The 15,318-nt window shown below is 63.3% G+C and overlaps 2 protein-coding genes across 5 annotated transcripts; both read right to left on the bottom strand.

Moving 5' to 3' along the window:
* Positions 1–1,499: 1,499 nt before the first annotated feature.
* On the bottom strand, positions 1,500–5,714 carry LOC101792066 (amine oxidase [copper-containing] 3-like). The gene is made up of 4 exons (XM_038168754.2): positions 3,839–5,714; positions 3,352–3,637; positions 2,606–2,735; positions 1,500–2,464 (listed from the first exon to the last, which is right to left on the bottom strand). The coding sequence occupies exons 1-4, from the start codon at positions 5,610–5,612 to the stop codon at positions 2,165–2,167; spliced, it is 2,490 nt and encodes an 829-aa protein (XP_038024682.2). The 5' UTR covers positions 5,613–5,714; the 3' UTR covers positions 1,500–2,164.
* Positions 5,715–6,027: 313 nt separating this feature from the next.
* On the bottom strand, positions 6,028–14,211 carry LOC101792268 (amine oxidase copper containing 2). 4 transcript variants are annotated; one of them, XM_072029049.1, is made up of 5 exons: positions 9,093–10,540; positions 8,360–8,960; positions 7,115–7,400; positions 6,793–6,922; positions 6,034–6,559 (listed from the first exon to the last, which is right to left on the bottom strand). In XM_072029049.1, exons 1-5 carry the CDS (start codon positions 9,927–9,929, stop codon positions 6,275–6,277), a joined length of 2,139 nt encoding a protein of 712 aa, XP_071885150.1. In that variant the 5' UTR covers positions 9,930–10,540; the 3' UTR covers positions 6,034–6,274. The 4 variants fall into 4 exon arrangements, with proteins under 4 accessions (XP_071885149.1, XP_071885150.1, XP_071885148.1 ...); XM_072029048.1 differs by lacking the exons at positions 8,360–8,960; positions 9,093–10,540 and adding an exon at positions 12,476–14,211 and having other exon boundaries at positions 6,028–6,559; XM_072029047.1 differs by having other exon boundaries at positions 8,360–10,545.
* Between the last annotated feature and the right edge of the window lie 1,107 nt (positions 14,212–15,318).

The raw sequence follows: 15,318 nt of genomic DNA, 5'->3' as shown, positions 1-15,318 counted from the left end.
TCTGCGAGGAGCTTTGCCTCGGCTCCAAGGAGCTGGGGCTTTCCTCATGCTCCGTGGGGGCTCAGGGGGTCCCCCCCTCCTGCTGAGCGGGGGATTCCCAGCCACAACCAGCCAAGATGAAACCCCAAACCAGAGGGGAGCAGCTCACCACCATCCTCCCAGCACCCTCGGGGAGACCAAAGCTTCCCTGCCCAAATGGAGCAGAAGTTTGCATGGAAATGGGATCACTCTTGCAAAACAAATTCCCCAGCAGCTCATTTCAGGGTCCTCAGCCGAGAGCCGCTTCTGGCCAGCGCGAAGGAATTCAGCAGGCTTGGCTCCCGCGTCCAACGTGTTTTGAAACCGTTGGTAATAAATTTTCCCTGAAAAGCTTCACTGCAGGAAACGAGGGCAAAAGGTGCTGGGGGGGGGATGGGGACAAGCATGCGCCAGCCCCCTTGGAAAGCGCCACGACAGCAAAACTGGGATCGCAGCTGGGAGAGGCCGGGAGCTGGGATGGGAACTGGGATCGGCGGCTCCCCTGCAGCCACAACAAGCCGGGGATGAGCTGGCAGCCCGGGACCTTTGTGCCCTGCGGTGACAGCGGCTGGCTGCAGGACTCGGTGTCCCGGCGGTTCCCAAGGCACCGGACACGGGCAGTGCACGCGCAGCGCACGCCCCATCACACCCGGCTGCCCCTCGGTGCCAAGGTTTCATCCAGAAGCTTCCCAGCCTGCCGCAGTGCCGGCAGCGGGGCCGGCATCGCCTGCGTCAGCACGCGGGCAGAGTCCAGGCAGCGCCTGCAGACACCGGGGAGCACGGCCACAGCTGTCCCTGCACCCCCCAGGACTGATGTCCCCAAGTGTAAATGCACCTGCACCCCCAGGGCTGGTGTCCCCAAGCGTCACCTGGCCATGCAGGGCCACCCCCTCCCACCCCAAATCCTTTCCCCGTGCCGCAGCACCTCAGCCCCGGTGCCATCCAAGCTCCCTGCTGGACACACGTTGCCATTAGGGCACCTCGAGGCCATCGTGACACAGCCTTGAGCAGCTCCCACGGCGAGGGCAGGTGCTCGTGGAGCCCCCCCTGGGGACGCAGAAGCCAGCATTTGGCAGCTGCAGCCACGTGCTGGGGCTGGGCAGTGGGGTCGGAGCCAACCCATCCTCACCAAACCCATCCCGGTGCAGCGGGGACGGGCTCCCGGGTCCTGCATCTGGGGCTGTGCACGCACCGGTGGCACCGGAGCAAGGGTCCCCACGCCGGGGGGGGTGAGCACACGGCGCGGGGCAGCAGCCAAGGCCAGGACCGATTAATCAGGCTCGGTACAGCTGTTACACATTAACTCCCTTGTTTGTCCCATATTTTGCAGCGGAGGCTGCTGCCAGCGCACGGGGTCCAAGAGCACGGCCGGTGCACGTTCACACGGCGGCGCTGGGCTCCGTGCCTGACCCCGGCCCTTCGCCCTCTCCGGTGGGTGCTGGCAGAGCGGCAAACACCGCACTGAGGCAGCCACGCAAGAGTTGGGTCAGGAAAAGCACTCGCGTGCCTCTTTATTGGAGCCGTCTCCGCTTCCTGCAGTGCGCTCACCCTGCCGGCACCCAGTGCAGCCCAGCGCACCATCCCCATGCCCAGTTCCTGACCTCCCCATTCCCAGTTCCCGGCCCCCATCCCCAGTTCCCAGCCCCCCATCCCCAGTTTCTGGTCCCCATCCCCAGTTCCTGGTCCCCATCCCCAGTTCCCGGCCCCCATCCCCAGTTCCTGGTCCCCATCCCCAGTTCCTGGTCCCCCATCCCCAGTTCCCAGTACCCATCCCCAGTTCCCTCCCCCCCATCCCCAGTTCCTGGCCCCAGCATCACCTGGAGCTGCAGCGGACGCATCCCCTGGGGGCTGCTGTCCCAAGGCAGTGCCCAAATGAGGACCACAGCACCCAGAGGGCAGCTGCAGCCTGGTCCCGAGTGGCTCCATCACCCAGGGGGCACCCACCTACCTCGGTGGGACAGAGCCCTGCACCCACATCCCTGAGGAAGAGGAGGAGGAGGAGGAGGAGGAGGAGGAGGAGGAGGAGGAGAGCAGGGCAGGTCCCGGTGAGCCAGCCACACACCCTCCATCACCAAAACCCCTCCGAGGATGCAGCCCCATGGCCGGACGGGGGCCATCCATGCGCCCGTGGGTGTCCCCGTCCCCGTCAGAGCCTGCCGGGCGGTGGGGGCAGGCTGATGTTGAGGAAGCCCCCGTAGCGGAAGGGGGGCAGTTGTGGGGCGCAGGCGGCCGCGGGCAGGCAGGCGAGGGGGTTGGCCTCGCACGCCTCCGCCTCCCGCTCGCTGCTGAAGTAGATGCTGTCGGGCGAATCCACCGAGGGGTCCTCGTCAAAGTAGTTGTAGGGCCTCAGGAAAAAGCCAACGCCGTTCCCCACAGTCACCGTGTTGGGGATGTCCTCGGCGTGGGGGACGTGCAGGAACCCCACGGAAATCCAGGCCACCAGGTCCTGGGCACACAAAGCTCCCCGTCAGGCTGCACGGGACCCTCCCAGCCCAGCCCCCAGCCCCATTCCCACCCGGTTTGGCCTCAGGCAGGCGAAGTCTCAGCCTGGCCAGGAGCAGCAGCCCCGGTGCCCGGCTCCCCTCACCTCGTTGGTGATGGTTTCGTTGTCGATGAAGTCGGCGAAGGCGACGGTGGGCGTCCAGGGGTCGTTCTGGTTGTAGACGCTGGTGCTGGTGGGCTCCTCTTCCTTCCTCTTGGTGACAGCCAGCTTGTACCTGTGGGAGAAAGGGGGGCTCATCCGTGTCCCCAGGTGACCCCAAAGGGATGGGACCCAGGGCTGGCTGCAGCCCCAGTGCCTCGGGGGCTTTGCTGCCCCTGGGAGGCACAGCTCGGTGCTTCGCCTCCAGCCTGTGCCAGGTCTAACTCAAACAACCTCCCCCTTCCATTTCACCCTGGTCGCGAGCCAACGCTGCGGTTAAACGAAGCGTTTTCCCAAAAAGCATCCTGTCCTCACATGGAGATGTCAAGACCTGGGGGTAGCAGCACTGCTCCAGGAGCCCCGCTGCCCCCGCAGGGGAAAACACGTGCGATCGCTGGAAACTGAACTCATCTGGGGTCAGATTCCTGCATGGGAACTGCTATGAATGGATACCGTTGAGCAACTTTTCTAGGGATTTTTCAGAGCCAAGAAACAGGCGAGTTTGCTGTTTAACCCTTCCTCCCCACAGGGAGAAAAGGACCAAGACGGGGACGCGGTGACCGAGAAGAGGCTCAGCACCCACAGGGGCTGGCACCGGAGGGGTCCCTTGGCACAGGGCTGCCCGTGCACCACCCTCCCCTGGCCGTTTGCAGCCTGGGTGCCCCCGTTTGCTGCCCCAGCCCCACACCTACCTGCCCCAGCTGACGGCCCTCTCCATGGGGCTGCTGTCGGGCAGATGCTTCCCGGGGAAGCTGACCACCTGCAGCCGGTAGCTGCGCGCGTGTCCCCACTGGTTGAGCTTGGGGCCGGTGAAGGAGAGGTAACGGGGCAGGGGGGCTTCGAGGGGGAACGCCGCCTCGTTCTCCCTCTCCAGCCTGTCCCGGTGGAGGAACGGGCGCACAATGGTGTTCTGCTCGCTCCAGGGGGCCCTCAGCTGCTCGTAGCCCATGTCCTGGGTCTCCAGCGAGTTCAGCTGGCCTGCGAAGCAAAAGGAAAAATCCCTTCGAGCTCCGTCCCCACCAGGAAATGCAGCCGCGGAGCTGCCCTGCTCTGCATCCCAGGAATACAGGCAGTTTTTCCCCCCAAAGACACACTTCATGCCCCATAACCCAACCTTTGGAGCCCCCAGACACACCAAGGACAGGAAAAACCCTCGTGACCATGCGAGTCGAGCCCTACCATCGATGTCCAGGTCCACCTTGTAGTGGATGTGGTGGAGGTGCATCGTCCCCAGCGTGTGGGGCCCAACCTTGTTGCCGTAGTCGATGCCTCGGCCGTGGAAGAAGGAGGAGCTGATGTAGCCGGTGGCGTGGACCCGGACCTCCACGGCCCCGTTGCTGTGGAACATGAAGTCCCAGACGTAGTCGTAGTTGATCAGGGTGGAGACGGCGCGGATGACCAGGACGCTTTTGCGCAGCCCGCCATAGTACAAGGACTGCGTGTCGGAGAAGTGGCGCCGCAGGGGGAGGGCGGCGTCGTGCTCGAAGACACACAGCGAGTTCTGGTTCGTCCTGGGCACGTCCGACTCAGCCAGGTAGTGCCGGTCCAGGTAGGTGGCCGTGTAGGGGCAGTCGACGCCCCGGACCAGCTCGTAGGCAAACCTGCCGATGCCGAAGCTGCCGTCGAGGTAGCGGGTGGACATGCCTCCGGGGCAGTTGGAGCCGTACAGAGCCAGGGCTTCCTGCAGGCTGAGCTCGTAGATAATCCTCTCCCTGCGGTAACGGATGTCGAAGAGGCGCGGGCCGGTGTTGGGGTTCATGCCGAAGGCGATGCTCCAGCCCTGGAAGGTGACGCGGTTGTCCCTGATGCTGTAACGGGGACCCTGGGGCTCGAACTGCAGCGGCCCCGGGGCGCCAGGAGGGCGCCGGGGTCTCATGGAACCCATCACCGTGGCATCCTGCGGCTTCTCCACCCGGATCACCTCCAGCGAGCCAGCCAAGAAGTCGGCCTCCAGCTTCGTCGTGCTGGAGAAGTAGAGCCCATTGTAGAAGACCTGGCTCAGGTACCAGAGGGAGATGTCGAGCTCCCCGTGCTCCACCAGCACCTCCAGCCCCACCGGCAGCACGAAGTAACCGGTGCCTTCCACGGCGTGGAAGATGACGAACCAGGAGGAGCGGTCCCCGGATTTGAAGCCCCGGGGGGCCGTGGTGAGCACGGCCAGGTCGGTGCCGTCGGAGGCGCAGCACGCGGCGAGGAAGCGCGGCGCCTTCCTCAGCTCGTCCTGGATGAGGGCGCTGATGGCCACGTACTCCACGCCGGTAACAGGTCTGCGGTGGTACGGCACCTTCCCCCCGTACTTCTGCACCGTGACGTCCCGGTGATACGTCGGCACCGGCAGAGGCCCCACCACGTACTCGGTGACGTTGGGGTCCTCCTGGTTGCCAAAATAGAGCACGGCCAGCGCCTCCCGGGGTGGGCGAGCCCCCCCTGCATCCAGGAACTGCAGCACCTCCGCCTTGGCAGGGAGCTGCACATCCACGGAGGCGATGCAGTTGTCGGAGGGTTTGGCACGCGAGGCGTCCACCAGCGGCACCCCAAGGCTGCCCCGCAGGTACCGCACCACCTGCGCCAGCTCCTCGGGCGTCAGATCCGCAAACACCAGGCTGCGGCCGTCCTCCGGGACCTCGGGCTCCGGGGGCTGGTGCTGGCAGGTGCCGGGACCCCGTCCCCTGGTCAGCAGCACGCAGACCAGGGCGAAGATCGTGGCCAGAGCCAGGAGGAGCAGGATGAGCGCCGTTTTCACGTTCATGGCTGCTGCAGTGGGGCAGGACGGGCTTCCCAGCCGCGAAACTCTCCGGGACCTGCAGCAGCAGGGGCTGGAGGGGTTGTGGGGTTGGCTGTTTGTTTTTGTTTTTTTCCCCCCGTTTTTCTGCTCCGGGAACAGCCCAGACAAGCTCGCAAGGAGGGCGTAGGGTGATGTTCTTGGACGTGCCTGGGATTTGCTGGGAACCATAAAAGGCAACTTGGCTCTGCTTCCCCCCGGCGGGTCACAAATTTAAATAAACCTCATTCTTCTGCACCCGTCCTTCCCGTCCCGTCCCGCAGGCTACGCTGCAGCCCTCGGGGAGGACAGATCCAGACAGCAGGGAGAAAAACCAGCGCTCCTCCCAGCACTTCCTTCCCTCCACACCCCAGCAGAGCCCACGGGGCCACCGATGCCCTGCACCGAGCCCGGTGCCCCCACGCTGCAGAGCCCAGCCCCGGACCACCCCGTCCAGCCCCACAGAGCCCCAGCATCCCCCAGCAGCCGGCGCTGGAAGCCGCAAGAACGAGACAGGCGGGATGGATAGCACCACATCTTTTTGTTTTTAAAACCTGAGATAGGCACTACATGGCGTTCGCTGCTACAGCAGAGGAACAGGATTTCTTCCTTCCTTCCCCCTACCTCCCACCCTCCCCAAAACAGACCCGGATTCAGCAATTAATGGAGATAAAGTCAGGCTGCCGCCTGGCAGCGCGCCAGGACAATTACGCTCCCCTCGCGCCGAGCACTAAATTAAAAGCAACACAAAAAGTGAAGTTACAACTGGAAAATGAAAAAAAAATAATAATAAAAACTTCACTTAAAAAAAAATAAATCCTAACAGGTTGGTCAGCCTCGCGGCTCCTGGAACATTAAAGCCTGCTCATGTTTTTGAATCCGTCGTAGGTGAACGGGGGGAAGTTGGGCGAGCAGGAGGCTGTTTTGGGCAGGCAGGCGATGGGGTTGACCTCGCACGCCGTGAAGTCCTGCTCACTAGTGAAAAAGACGCCGTCGTGCGAGTAGATGGAGGGGTCCAGGTCGTAGTAGTTGTAGGGGCGCAGGAGAAAGCCGACCGAGTTCCCCACCGTGGCGGTGTTGGGAATGTCCTCCGAGTGCGGGATGTGGAGGAAGCCAGCAGTTATCCAGGCCACCAGGTCCTAGGCAGGAGGAGATACACGACCCAGGTTATTTCAGACTAAAATCTGTGCCTGGACCACAGAGGGAGCCTTGGTGGGCACCCACAGCCCACGAGCGCTCAGACCCCCTCCCCGGAGCTGCTTCTGTCCCGGCTGAGCCCACGGGCAATGCACGAACAACGCACGGCCAGCACCAGCAGCTCCAGCTCCTGCTCAGCCCCACGGTGGGAACCACAGCCCGAGAGCCTGCTCACCTCGTTGGTGATGGTTTCGTTGTCGATGAAGTCGGCGAAGGCGACGGTGGGCGTCCAGGGGTCGTTCTGGTTGTAGATGCTGGTGCTGGTGGGCTCCTCTTCCTTCCTCCTGGTGACAGCCAGCTTGTACCTGAGGACAAGGACGCGGATGAGACCGGCTCCCCAGAGCCTGCAGAGCACCGGGCTGGTCCCCTGCAGCAACCCCAGCCCTGGGGAGTCCCTGCCCCATCCCTCTCCATGGGGAACATCCCCGTGATGCCTCCCCCAGCCAGATGCTGGAGGCATCTTGGAGAACCCAGTGCCACCACCGCAGCAGCCTGACCTTGCCCAGCTGATGGCCCTCTCCATGGAGCTGGCTTCGGGGACATGGTCCCCTGCGAAGCTGACGATCTGGATCCTGTAACCCCGCTGGTGGCCCCACTTGTTTTTGCTGTTGGCCGCGAAGTAGATGTATCTGGGGATCTTGGACTGCAGCCGGAAAGCCGCCTGGTCCTCCGTGTCCAGGACCCTCTTGGTGAGCCGCGGCCGCTCGATCTGCTGCTCGGGGTTCCAGGGAGCCCGCGCCATCTCGAACGCCATGTCATGAGCCACCAGGGAGTTCTTCACCCCTACGAGGACAAGAAGTGGGTGAGGAGCTTCCCTGCAGCCAGAGCCTGCTCCCCACATCCTGCCCTCCTGCGCCCCGGGCTCCAAGCACCGCTCCCCAGCGCTGCGTGCCTTTACGCATCGTCTACGTCTGCCTAACCCAGGCAACACCACCCTGTGGCACGCAGTGTGGTCCCTGGGGACCAGAAGAAGGAAACCTCCATGGGCAGAAGAACCAGTTTGCTTCCCAGTGAGAGCCCAGCCTAATTAGCCCAAGCGCCTGATGGCCCGGGTGCTGTTTCTGCTCATCAGCACCCATCCTGCGAGGACGCGCCAGGAGGAGCTCAGGCTCCGAGCGCATTTGCACATCACAGAAGTGGAGCAGCTCCGGTCTGTCCACAAAGAGTTTGCGTCAGCCAGGGGCTCGGAGCAATGGGAGAGGCAGATAAATGGGGACGGGATGGCAGAGAGCTGGCTGAGAGAGCTCGAGGGCCAGCAGGGTGCTGGCAGAGGGGCCCCGTGCACGGACCACAGCAGCAAACCTCTCCAGACAAGCCTCCACCCCAAAAAAAACTTGGACCAGAGCCTTGGGACCTGCAGTCAAGGACAGTGCCAGGAGCTGCCGAAGAGGACCCACCCACAGCTACTGCAGAGCTCGTTTTCATCCTCCTTCTGATGTGAACAAGACTTTGAACCCCACGCCTGGTGTGGCAGCATCAAGCAGACACAGTCTGACATTTCACATGCCCTTTTCCTATGTTTAGGGTTTCGCAATCCACACCCCACTTTTCTTCTTTTTAAACAGAAATGCTCAAAACTCATCCTGAAGGGGGAAGACCCCGACCCCTGCAGCTCTATAGGAGCACATCGCCCTACCCCATGCGTGGAAAGAAAAACCCATGTAAAGACCATGAAACACAGAGTTTGAGGAGCCTGTAAGCACTCATGGAGGGCACAAAACAGAGACAAGATCCGGACCTACCTCCAACATCCAAGTCCACCTTGTAGTTGATGGAATGGGTTTGTATTGTCCCCAGCGTGTGCTCCCAGACCCTATTGCCGTACCGCAGACCATCCCCATGGAGAAAGGAAGAACTTGGGTACCCCGTAGCATGGACTTTGGCCTCGATGGCCCCGTTCTGGTAGAAGATGAAGTCCCACACGTAGTCGTGGTTGCCCAGAGATGTGATAGACCGCAGGACCAGCGCGGAGTTGACCAGCCCGCCGTAGTAGAGCGCCTGCAGGTTGGAGAAGTGGCGCCGCAGCGGGGAGCCCAGGTTCTGCTCGAAGACGCAGAGGGCGTTCTTGATGGTCCTGACCTCCTGGGAATGAGCCAGGTAGTGCACGTCCACGTAGCTCGCCAGGTAGGGGCAGTCCACCCCGCGCAGCAGCGGGGAGCTGTAGCGCCCGATGCCGAAGCTCCCGTCCATGTAGCGCGTCGACATCCCCCCGGGGCAGTTGGAGCCGTACACCGACAGCGCCTCCTGCACGCTCAGCTCGTACACGACCCTCTCCCCCTTGTAGCGGACGTCCAGCAGCCGCAGGCCCGTCTGCACGCTCATGCCGAAGGCGAAGCTCCACGCCTGGAAGGCCACATGGTTCTTCCTCAGGCTGTAGCGGGGACCCTGGGGCTCGTACTGCAAGGGGAACGCCGTAGCCCAAGGCGCTCGGGGTCTCATGGACGAGAAGTCCCCGTCCGGGGGCACTTTCCTCACCTTCTCCACGCTGATGCGGCCCTGCACGTAGGCGCTCTCCAGCTGAGCCATGTCCCTGTAGTACTGCCCGTTGTAGAAGACCCTGCTGACCGCCCACTGGCCCATGTCCAGGCTGCCGTGGTCCACCAGCACCTCCAGCCCCACGGGGTGCAGGAAGAAGCCGCTCACGTTCTGGAACACGACGAACCACGACTTGCGGTCCCCGGACCTGAACCCGTGAGGAGCCGTGCTCCGAAACGCCACGTTGGTGCCGTCATAGTCAAACACTTCTTGCAGGAAGGTGGGGGCTGCAGCGAACGCCACCGCCTTCAGGAAGGCTCCCACCTGCTCGTACTCGCTGCCCAGCATCGGTCTGCGGTGGTACGGCACCTTCCTCCGGTACTTCTGCACCGTGACATCTCGGTGATATGTCGGCTGTGGCAGAGGCCCCACCACGTACTCGGTGACGTTGGGGTTTGCCTGGTTGCCAAAATAGAGCACGGCCAGCGCCTCCCGGGGTGGGCGAGCCCCCCCTGCATCCAGGAACTGCAGCACCTCCGCCTTGGCAGGGAGCTGCACGTCCACGGAGGCGATGCAGTTGTCGGAGGGTTTGGCACGCGAGGCGTCCACCAGCGGCACCCCGAGGCTGCCCCGCAGGTACCGCACCACCTGCGCCAGCTCCTCGGGCGTCAGATCCGCAAACACCAGGCTCTGGCTCCGGGACCCCGTCTTCTCCGCGCTGCGGGGCTGGGATTCGCAGCCGGGCGATCGCCTCCCTCTGCTCAGCAGCATGCAGGAGAGAATGAAGATGACCACCGCAGCCCCGAACAGGAGGACGTAGGGGAGCCTGGGGTTCATCTCTCCGAGCGTCGAGACAGCGCGCGGGGCTCGGCTGCGGCGTCCGGACTGCGTCCCTCACCTGCAGCCCAAGCTCTTAACTCAGTCGTGGTGTGGGCGTGCAGGCGTCGCTTCCGATGTGGGGAGGAAACCTGGAGCTCCCCGGCCACTCCGCGCGCAGCTCCCAGCTCCCAGCCAGTTCTGCCTGTTCCCTCCCCACCCCGGGCGCACCGAGCTGGGCAGCTGGCGCCCGACTCCTGCCCCGGGTTACCCAGCGGTTTCCCTGCTACAGGGCGTTTGCTCAGCCCAGTGCACCTCCCGGGACGCCCTGGCCCATCGCACGGATGCTCCGTGGATCTGGCACGCACCCCACGGGGTCAGCACCCTGCTGGAAGCACAAGGTGCCCAGATCCAGCACTCCTCCTGCTGCCTCGTCCCGTGCTGGACCAAGGAGCTCGGTGGGCTGTGAGGGCTGTGGGTGCGGGATGGGGAGCACGGCGATGCCACGGGGCTGGCTCGGCCGGGTTGGCTCCTTCTGCAACACGGGCACCCCGGGAGCTGGTCCTGCCTGGTGCTCCCGGAGAGCCCCCGGCTCCCCAACACCACCACAGCTCCTCTCCCCGTCACCTCCGAGTCCTTCCCAGCCCTAAGGGAAGGGACCCGGCTGCTCCAGTTCTGGCACTGGTGCTCCAGAAGGGCTGAGATGGGAGGAAGCTCCCTGCTGAGATCAGGCAGCATTTACCAAACCCCAGCAGTAACTACGAGCAGTGCCAGCTGCAGGCAGAGGGGCTCATGAGGACGGGCAGCTCACGGCACTGATCCAGGCCCCCCAAACCCTCTCCCCCCACCAGGACCCTCGGGCAGGAGCCAGCAGGGACACAAAGGGGCCTGAAGGGGAAGGCTGTGCCCTTCTGTGTGCACACCCGGGGGGCGCAGCCCCTCTTTTGCCAGACCCCCTGCAGCCAAGGGGGGGCCGACAGCTCCTACGAGGGCAGCCCCACGTTAGGGACAGCCGAGGACAGCTCACCCGGCCACCACAGCCCTCGTCACGGCCAGCTGGTAGGCACAGGGCAGGGGCTGAAACCATGACAGCTCGGCACCAATTTTTCCATCACAGCGTTAATTTAGGAGCTTCTGGTTTGTCTCAGTGCCAGCCAGGGAGCACTCGCCCGTTTCCCCTGCAGGTCCCACGCCAGCCACAGGTTTGGATGCGAGGAACCTGTGCTGGAGAGGCTCTGCTGTGCTGTGCCCTGCTCTGGTTTCCCTTTACAGGGTTTGAGGTTGCGAGGGCTCCTCTCGAGCACCACACGCTGCTTCTAACCCCGCTGCTCGGGACAAGCTCTCCCTTTCCCTCGCCAAGTGGACCAAGGCTGGGGCTGACACAATTCTCCAGAGCTTTCCAGCCAGGGCTCTGGGTCTGTAAACAAAGCGGGGAAAAGCAGGGACACAGCAGGGACACAGCTTTGGACCTTGCCACCGCACAGGAGCTCTCTTTTAGCACGTTTGCCAGCCTTGTTTACAGGAAGGGCACCGCTGTCAGCCCTGCTTTCGGCCACAGGTGACAGCCACAGCATTTCTCAAGGCCACACAAATCCCGGGGACAGGGGGGCACAACCCCGCTCCACGCACAGGACGCGTGCCACTCCTGACCCGGTGTCACCCGCAGCTCCAGCCCCAGCAGGGCTCAGAGCAGCCAAATTTCTCCTCCAGCGGGCACAGACGGAGCCCCCAACCCACCGGTGGTCTTGCAGATTTTCTCCCCCACCTTTCACAGCAGCAGATTTTGGCCACAGACACCCAACGGTGCCAGTCGGTGCCTGCTGCACCCGGTGCTGCCCCTGCACCGTCCTGGTTCTGGATCAGTCCCGGAGGAGAAATAAACCCCGAGAATCCAGCCCGCACATCCCAGCGTGGCCGTTTCGCCCTCGGCTGCAGCAGAGAGCAGCTCCTGCAGGGACCTGCTGCCAAAAAGCCCTGCCCGCACAGAGGAGCGGGGATTTCTCCCTCTCCCTGCAGCAGCTCCGCAGCTCGAGGCTCAGGATCCAGCCGAGGGTTTCCTCAAAAGGGAGAGGCAGGGACCGAGCTGCCAGAGGTCAGCCCCGCGGTGCTGCCACCCAGCCGCATGCCGGGAAGAGGAGGCACGGACGGGACTTTTCCGAGCTGTAAGCGAAGTCCCAAAGCAGCGCCAGGCGTCACAGGAGCGGCTCACACCTCCCCTCCTGCAGACAGCGCCGCGTCTGCCCCGTCTGTCTGGCCACGCTTATGGCAACACAGCCCGTGCCAGACGTGAGGCCTCAAGGAAACTCAAACGTTTGGCAGCCGCTGCCTTTCCGTGCCTTTCCCCGGGGCTGAACACAGAGCTCCCAGACAACTCGCTCTGCCTCCAGCTCCATGACCTGGACAGGCTGTTGAACACATAGAAAAATAATTTGGGGATGAAGTAAGAGAGCGAAAAAGCAGAGATCAGATGTCAGCGAGGAGGGACTTCACAGACCAGGAGGCAATCCCCAAAAAACTCTGGGGCTTACCACATTAACAGCAGGAGCTAGGGGAAGACCTGGACCTACCTCCCACATCCAAGTCCACCTTGTAGTTGACCGAATGGGTGTGAATCGTCCCCAGCGTGTGCTCCCCGACCCTATTGCCGTACCGCAGACCATCCCCGTGGAAAAAGGACGAACTCGTGTACCCCGTGGCCTGGACTTTGGCCTCGATGGCCCCGTTCTGGTAGAAGATGAAGTCCCAAATGTAATCATAGTTGCCCACGGTCGTGACGGACCGCAGGACCAGCGCGGAGTTGACCAGCCCGCCATAGTAGAGCGCCTGCAGGTTGGAGAAGTGGCGCCGCAGCGGGGAGCCCAGGTTCTGCTCGAAGACGCAGAGGGCGTTCTTGATGGTCCTGACCTCCTGGGAATGAGCCAGGTAGTGCACGTCCACGTAGCTCGCCAGGTAGGGGCAGTCCACCCCGCGCAGCAGCGGGGAGCTGTAGCGCCCGATGCCGAAGCTCCCGTCCATGTAGCGCGTCGACATCCCCCCGGGGCAGTTGGAGCCGTACACCGACAGCGCCTCCTGCACGCTCAGCTCGTACACGACCCTCTCCCCCTTGTAGCGGACGTCCAGCAGCCGCAGGCCCGTCTGCACGCTCATGCCGAAGGCGAAGCTCCACGCCTGGAAGGCCACGTGGTTCTTCCTCAGGCTGTAGCGGGGACCCTGGGGCTCGTACTGCAAGGGGAACGCCGTAGCCCAGGGCGCTCGGGGTCTCATGGACGAGAAGTCCCCGTCCGGGGGCACTTTCCTCACCTTCTCCACGCTGATGCGGCCCTGCACGTAGGCGCTCTCCAGCTGAGCCATGTCCCTGTAGTACTGCCCGTTGTAGAAGACCCTGCTGACCGCCCACTGGCCCATGTCCAGGCTGCCGTGGTCCACCAGCACCTCCAGCCCCACGGGGTGCAGGAAGAAGCCGCTCACATTCTGGAACAGGACGTACCAGGTGGCCCGATCTCCGGACTGGAAGCCCCGGGGAGCAGCAGTCACCGCTGCCAGGCTGGTGCCGTCGTACTCCATCACCTGACGCATGAAGGACGGAGCCGCGGGGAACACCCGGCTCTTAAAAAATCCTGCAATCTGCTCGTACTCGACAGCCAGCGTCGGTCGGCGGTGGTACGGCACCTTCCCCCCGTACTTCTGCACCGTGACGTCCCGGTGATACATCGGCACCGGCAGAGGCCCCACCACGTACTCGGTGACGTTGGGGTCCTCCTGGTTGCCAAAATAGAGCACGGCCAGCGCCTCCCGGGGTGGGCGAGCCCCCCCTGCATCCAGGAACTGCAGCACCTCCGCCTTGGCAGGGAGCTGCACGTCCACGGAGGCGATGCAGTTGTCGGAGGGTTTGGCACGTGAGGCGTCCACCAGCGGCACCCCGAGGCTGCCCCGCAGGTACCGCACCACCTGCACCAGCTCCTCGGGCGTCAGATCCGCAAACACCAGGCTGCGGCCGTCCTCCGGGACCTCGGGCTCCGGGGGCTGGTGCTGGCAGGTGCCGGGACCCCGTCCCCTGGTCAGCAGCACGCAGACCAGGGCGAAGATGGTGGCAAAAGCCAGGACGAGGAGGATGAGCGCGGTTTTCAGGTGCATGCCTGCTGCTGGTCCTCAGGCTCTTCCCGAGCAGGGTTTCTGACTGCTGCCTCCGTCAGTTTGACGCTGCACTGGATGGATTAGCACGGAGAGCACAAAAGGCTGGGAGAGGCGAGGGGAGGAGATCTGAAATTCGTTGTGACCAGAAAGGGCAGACCTCACTCAGCTGCAGCCTGCTCCGAGTGCCCTGAAAGAACCAGCGGAGATGCGGGGTCAGTGACTCAGACCTCAGCTTCACATCATTCCGTTACTTTTTCGGTCCAGCCCAGCTTCCTGAGGCTGCTTGGAAAAGCGAGGATCCTGCAGGCAGCCCGAGGTGGCTGGGACCACTTCGAGCCTCTCACAGGCTGTGAATTGTTGCCACCCTGCAAATTTCCCTTTGCAGCTCACCGAATTTCCATGTTTACCAGGCTGCTTCCTTGTAAACGTTCCCCCTGGCAGCGCCATTTCGAGCTTGGAGGTGCTTTTTGTTTTACTTTTTAAAAATCTTCCACGTGGAAGCCTCTGCTGAGAACACATCCATCTGTGTAGTAGCAGCAAAACTTTGGCAGGCACGGAGAGATGGAGTTCAGGACGAGATTCAGGTCCCAAGGCGCTGCGAACAACCAGCCCTTAGTTTGCACCTCCGAGCAGCCCTGAACTAACGAATCCCCCCGAATTCCACTGAAACGACATCAAGCAGCTTTTGCCTCTGCCTCGGATTCAAACACAAACCAAGGCGCAGCTTCGGAGGAGTTCCCCCGAGGACAAGGCCGACCTTGTTCCTCCAGGAGAGCCTCCCGAATTTCGTGAGAGCCGCCCTCAGCCATTGGTGCTCTCGGAGCATCGCCGAAAACCCTCGGCCGAGCAGCACCGGGGGCAGACGAGACGCGCTGCAATCCCTGCCTGCCCCCGAGCTGGTGCCGAGAAGCACGAGGAATCCAAGAGCACCAAAGCCGGAGAGATTCGACCCAACGTTTCCACTCCAGCTGCCAGCCTCACCTCGCCTCACCCGAGCCTTCCCGTCCTCCTCCTCCTCCTCCTCCTCTGTCAGAGTTTCCTGGTGGGAGACGGGGCCGTCCTCCAGCCCGCAGCTCGGCCTCGCTTACACCAGATCCCACGCTGGCAGGCAGAGAGCCCCGTGGCTTTAGGACACGCTCCATTATCCTCACCACCCTGGGCAGCTCGCAGCCTTCTTTAGCCTCAGCTGCAGCCGGGCAGGCAGGGGAGAAGTGCAGCTGCTCAGCACCACTCACCTCTGGTGCGCCAGCAGAGCCCCCGGAGCCACGGAGGTGCT

Source organism: Anas platyrhynchos, chromosome 28, assembly GCF_047663525.1.
Source record: "Anas platyrhynchos isolate ZD024472 breed Pekin duck chromosome 28, IASCAAS_PekinDuck_T2T, whole genome shotgun sequence".
Classification (NCBI taxonomy): domain Eukaryota; kingdom Metazoa; phylum Chordata; class Aves; order Anseriformes; family Anatidae; genus Anas; species Anas platyrhynchos.
Note: the sequence above shows the minus strand (reverse complement) of the source record. Positions and strands in the feature narration are given on the sequence as shown.

Coding starts and splice junctions, on each gene's coding strand:
- LOC101792268 (XM_072029047.1), bottom strand. CDS start 9,929: ATGAACCCCAGGCTCCCCTACGTCCTCCTGTTCGGGGCTGCGGTGGTC. Junction 7,401..8,359: donor GGTGGACTTGGATGTTGGAG/GTAGGTCCGGAT, acceptor TTGTCCTCGTAG/GGGTGAAGAACTCCCTGGTG. Junction 6,560..6,792: donor ACGAAACCATCACCAACGAG/GTGAGCAGGCTC, acceptor CCTCCTGCCTAG/GACCTGGTGGCCTGGATAAC.
- LOC101792066 (XM_038168754.2), bottom strand. CDS start 5,612: ATGGTTCCCAGCAAATCCCAGGCACGTCCAAGAACATCACCCTACGCC. Junction 3,638..3,838: donor GGTGGACCTGGACATCGATG/GTAGGGCTCGAC, acceptor TTTGCTTCGCAG/GCCAGCTGAACTCGCTGGAG. Junction 2,465..2,605: donor ACGAAACCATCACCAACGAG/GTGAGGGGAGCC, acceptor TTGTGTGCCCAG/GACCTGGTGGCCTGGATTTC.